The sequence below is a fragment of the Solea solea genome, chromosome 5 (genome assembly GCF_958295425.1).
Source record: "Solea solea chromosome 5, fSolSol10.1, whole genome shotgun sequence".
Taxonomy (NCBI): Eukaryota; Metazoa; Chordata; class Actinopteri; order Pleuronectiformes; family Soleidae; genus Solea; species Solea solea.
Window position 1 is genome coordinate 20,184,572 of NC_081138.1, and position 4,314 is coordinate 20,188,885.

The window sequence follows — 4,314 nt, forward strand, 5'->3', positions numbered from 1 at the left end:
TCCACATATTTGGGAAATGTTTTCTGTATCTATATGTTCAGTTCAAAAAGATACAGTATAACTTAGTGTTGTGGCATTTTGGAGCTCAGCAGGTATTGGTCAGACAGACCACCAACACCAAAAGTTAGGAGGTCGATGCCCACTGTGTCTTGCCTGGCAGGAAATACATTTCATGAAAAGATGGATGGATGGATGGGCCGACCAACAGACAGACAGATAGATAGATTGCACACACCAGCACACACATACAAGGTGCACACATGAGATGAAAAAAACAGGTCAAACCAACAAAAAAACAGGGAAATACAATCAACAACCCCGTCCAGATACACTAAATAATAACAACAATAATAATAAGATAGAAGGAACAATGTGAATATATACACACACACATTTTTATAGTGGTATAAATTTCACTCCTGAGTCCTGACCTCATTCCTCTTCTACTGCAGATTAAAACTTTGCAGTTGGCTTCTATGCCCTCAAGGTGGCAGCATTTCGGTGTATTCTCGTTTCCCGTTGAATTTGACGGAGACATTTTCCAAAATGTTAAATGCACACTGTGGGAAATGTCTTCGTGGTTTGATTAGGCAGATTAAATGCCACATGAATTATATTGCATTACATTCAGATTAGTTGAATATGCTGAATGTGTGGCCACATGGCATATATTTGAATAATAAGGCTGCAATGATGGGGCCTCTCTGGTTAATTGATATAGGTAGCAGCCATCGAAATATAGGAAGAGTGATAAACTTTATGTAAATCCGTAAATCCACTGTCTGAGACTGCAGCCCTCTGCTGTGTTTTTGTGAGCAGCAAAACAACCCTGATCCCGGATCAGCTTCCAGGATTCCCATTACACCGCGTCGTAAACGGGGGCGGGACACCGGTGACCAGAGAGTAGAAGGAAGCACGAGGTCTCACTTTGTCTACTTTTTTTAATCTCCTGTGGCGACGATGTGGACTTTTAGAAACATTGCGCCAAGCAAATGCTTTCGTGTTTTTGACAGTGCTTGTGTACGTGTATGCTAACTGTTGGACCGATGTCTGTGTAGATTAGATGTCTGTGAGGCTAGAAGGGAGACCTACCCTGCTCTGATGTTAAAAATGAACGAGCAAACAAGATGTAGCTGCGACACGTTGTCCAGGTGTATATATCGTGTATAGTTTGTTGGGTCCAGGCCACTGTTAACACAGAAAAATAAATGTAGCTTTCTTCATGTGATAAATACCAGACCAGTCTCTATGGTAACTGCGGCTAAACTGCAGTAACAGAGCGACGCCCACAGCTCACAGACTGGAAGGCGGGGCAAAAAGCTCGAGTGATTCATCTTTTGAAACAGAGACGATCTCTGCGCACGGCGCCGTGTTTACAGCGAACACGACAGACTGCAGACTGAGCTGGAGAGGCTGCTGTGATTGTACCTTCACATTAATCTGTCTAACGACGCGGCCCGTCGTGCTATCGGCGGAAGGCATTGGATAAGCAAGAGGACCTGTGCGACCCTAGGGCAGCAAGGTCAAATACTGCGCGTTCCCTCTGTATGAAAGTATATTGTCGCTACCACAACAACGCGGTGCGTGTGTGCATGATGAGAGGCTGAGGAGGAGGAGGAGGCGGTGTAGAGGGAGGCTGCGGTCTGAAACCACATTTTACCCTGGATACTTCGACACTAACTAACGTCGCTCACACAAGGGAGCTGTGTATAAACATAATATGATGTTGTGTGACTCGGACCAACTATTTCCATCCTGTTTTTAAAAAGGGGTCCTAGTCGTTTTCTGCCTTCTGGCTGATGATCCTCCAGCAGCGGGACGCCGAACGTTTTTTTCCTTCCCGATATGGAGTGTGAAGATGCGGATTACAGAGGAATTCCCGTTATTGGTTTAACCGCATCGGTTTTATTGCACACGTCAACACGGTGTTGTTTTTTCTGGCAAGAATAAACAGCCATGCATACGCATTTTCTTTCTGGAGGGGTAAAGCGGTGATTGTTTTTGGAACACGACTGGACTCCCATTAGGAAGCGTGAGCGCTACGCTGCTAGCTTATTTGTAGTAGCGTTAGCTTTAGCTCCTCTGGCCGGCTATCTGCTAAAGGTGCTGGCTGGAGACTGGTCGTTTCAATCATTTCGACCAGTTTTTGTTGATAGTTCATCCCCCCCTTGTCATATTTATTGTCTACATTTGGGAGGGTTTACTCAATCAGGAATGAGGTCACGAACGGAAAGGAACCGCTTGACCTTGTTTTGGGGTCTGATGCTGGGTCTGTCGTCCTGCCTCCGGCCCGCCACCACAGAGAGTAAGTAGTGCCACTCCACACACCAACAGACACGGAGACGTTTGTCTCAGTACTGTCCACAATTGCGAAGAAAAGTTTCCCAAACACCTTGTCTGCACTGTATGTTTTTAAATAGCATTAGGGGGAAAACTGCCTGGTAATTAACGTTTCGATTTTATTCGTTTATTGTGAAAAACTGAATAACGGAATAAATTGTAAACGTAGAAGAAAACATATCACTCAGTGTAGTTTTGTTGCAGGATAATATAATTACTACTACAGCCAAAGTGTTTTTGTTAGTGGTTGTTTTTCCTTTAATTTTAACTTAAAAAAAATAGTTAAATTGATTATATTATTGCAAACTACTGTTGTTTATTCGATTTCTACTTATGTATATGCAGACAGTCCACAATAATGAACTGCATTATTTCCATTCCAACAACATGGTTTTATTTAGAAAATTGAACAAAAACAAGTCTAACTTTAATGAACAAATGTAAACATAATCATTTAAATCCCACTACAGTGTCTCTTATTGCAATATTCCAACACATTATCTTCTCATTTGTCTGTTCGACATGCCTACTGCTCAAAAATGATCAGCTGAGGAAAAGGTCTATTATGGCAGGTTTATTCAATACATGCTGTTGTATGAGTTACACTCACAGACAGCTTTCAGGTACATCATTCCAATCCAAATGACAGTGGTCGTAGAATTTGACGTAGATACAAACAAAAAGCTGGTGGTGCTCTATATACTGTACTATACTATATATATCTTTTGAAATAATTGTATGTTTTATGTATTTTGCACCACTGACAAATGTCACATTGTAATCCTAGAGTTCATCCTTTAAACGTTACACAAAAATAAATGAGTTAAACATGTTAGCACGGAAGGTATTTAACCATGACTCAGCCAGCGGAGAAAGCCACTTAATCTCCTCCTTATACACACACGACTCTGAACTCGATGCGGTGAGTAAGAATCAACAAACGTGGATGGTGTCTGTGATCTCGAGAAAAAAATATAGAGAAAGGAGAGGGAGGGGCAGAAAAGTCCTGCCAGAAATATGAATTGAGAAATAAAAAGTGGAAAATGTGGTTTAGAGGTGCTACTTCCCAAAAACATTTGATATTTACGTGTTGAAATCGTCTGCAAAAATGTTGGCAAATGCTTGTGTGTTTTCATTCGATCTGTTGCACAAACAGATCTGAAAATGTTTTTCACTCTTAATTTCAACATGTAATAAATAAGCATGCATGCACTATTTTTACTGTTGTGGGCCAGAACTTGTTAGAGAACGGCATGATGGGTAAGTAAAGGGGCCGCATTTGTGTTCTAATTGGAGTCATTCAGGATCTTACATCTTACACCTAATTTAGCACAATGAAAGAACTTGGCATGGCACAGTCGTATATCATAAACTTTTCCACGGTTTATCTAATTTGGTTAGAAAGACACAATTGTCAATTGTAGGGTTATTTAGGTGTTCTTAACCTGAGGCTGTCGATTCTGATATCACTCCCTCAAAGCTTGCGACAATCACAGCGATAAAGACTATTTGTTCATCGGCATCACTGCTTCTTCCCTAGAAGTAAACCGTCAATTATTATCCTTTGCTAAACAAACCTGGCACTACTTGACCTTGGAAAAACATTCCATGAAAACCAGACTGCTGCAGTTGCACCGATCCGACAGAACAACAGCCTCCCATCAGAAATAAGACGTGAGCCATAGTTTATTTTTTACACAGATAAGAGAGGACCTTGTAGTGACCCATATACAGCGGTACAGTCAGACATATCCGTCAGCGTGGAAAACTGTAGATTGAAATGTATTTCTCCTTATTTCCTGCTACACTGTAAACTAGGCTTCCCGATTCATCCCGTTCGTTGGACATGTTGGGGAGGGCTGGGTCATGGGGTTGAACCAGGGTCTGGGTTTTAAAATAGAACAAGCCAAAGTACATTCACAAGCAAAACAGACTAAGTTCTGTTGATTGGAAAGAGTGAGGAGCCTGTGAACT

General features: G+C 41.7%; 1 protein-coding gene across 1 annotated transcript in view; it reads left to right on the forward strand.

The window, feature by feature from the left end:
* Positions 1 to 1,358: 1,358 nt before the first annotated feature.
* Positions 1,359 to 4,314, forward strand: part of igf1rb (insulin-like growth factor 1b receptor) — a 41,362-nt gene continuing 38,406 nt past the window's right edge. Inside the window, exon 1 of the mRNA XM_058628737.1 lies at positions 1,359 to 2,305. Within this exon, the coding sequence (XP_058484720.1) occupies positions 2,215 to 2,305 (91 nt within the window). The 5' untranslated portion in view covers positions 1,359 to 2,214. The remainder of the gene's footprint in view (positions 2,306 to 4,314) is intronic.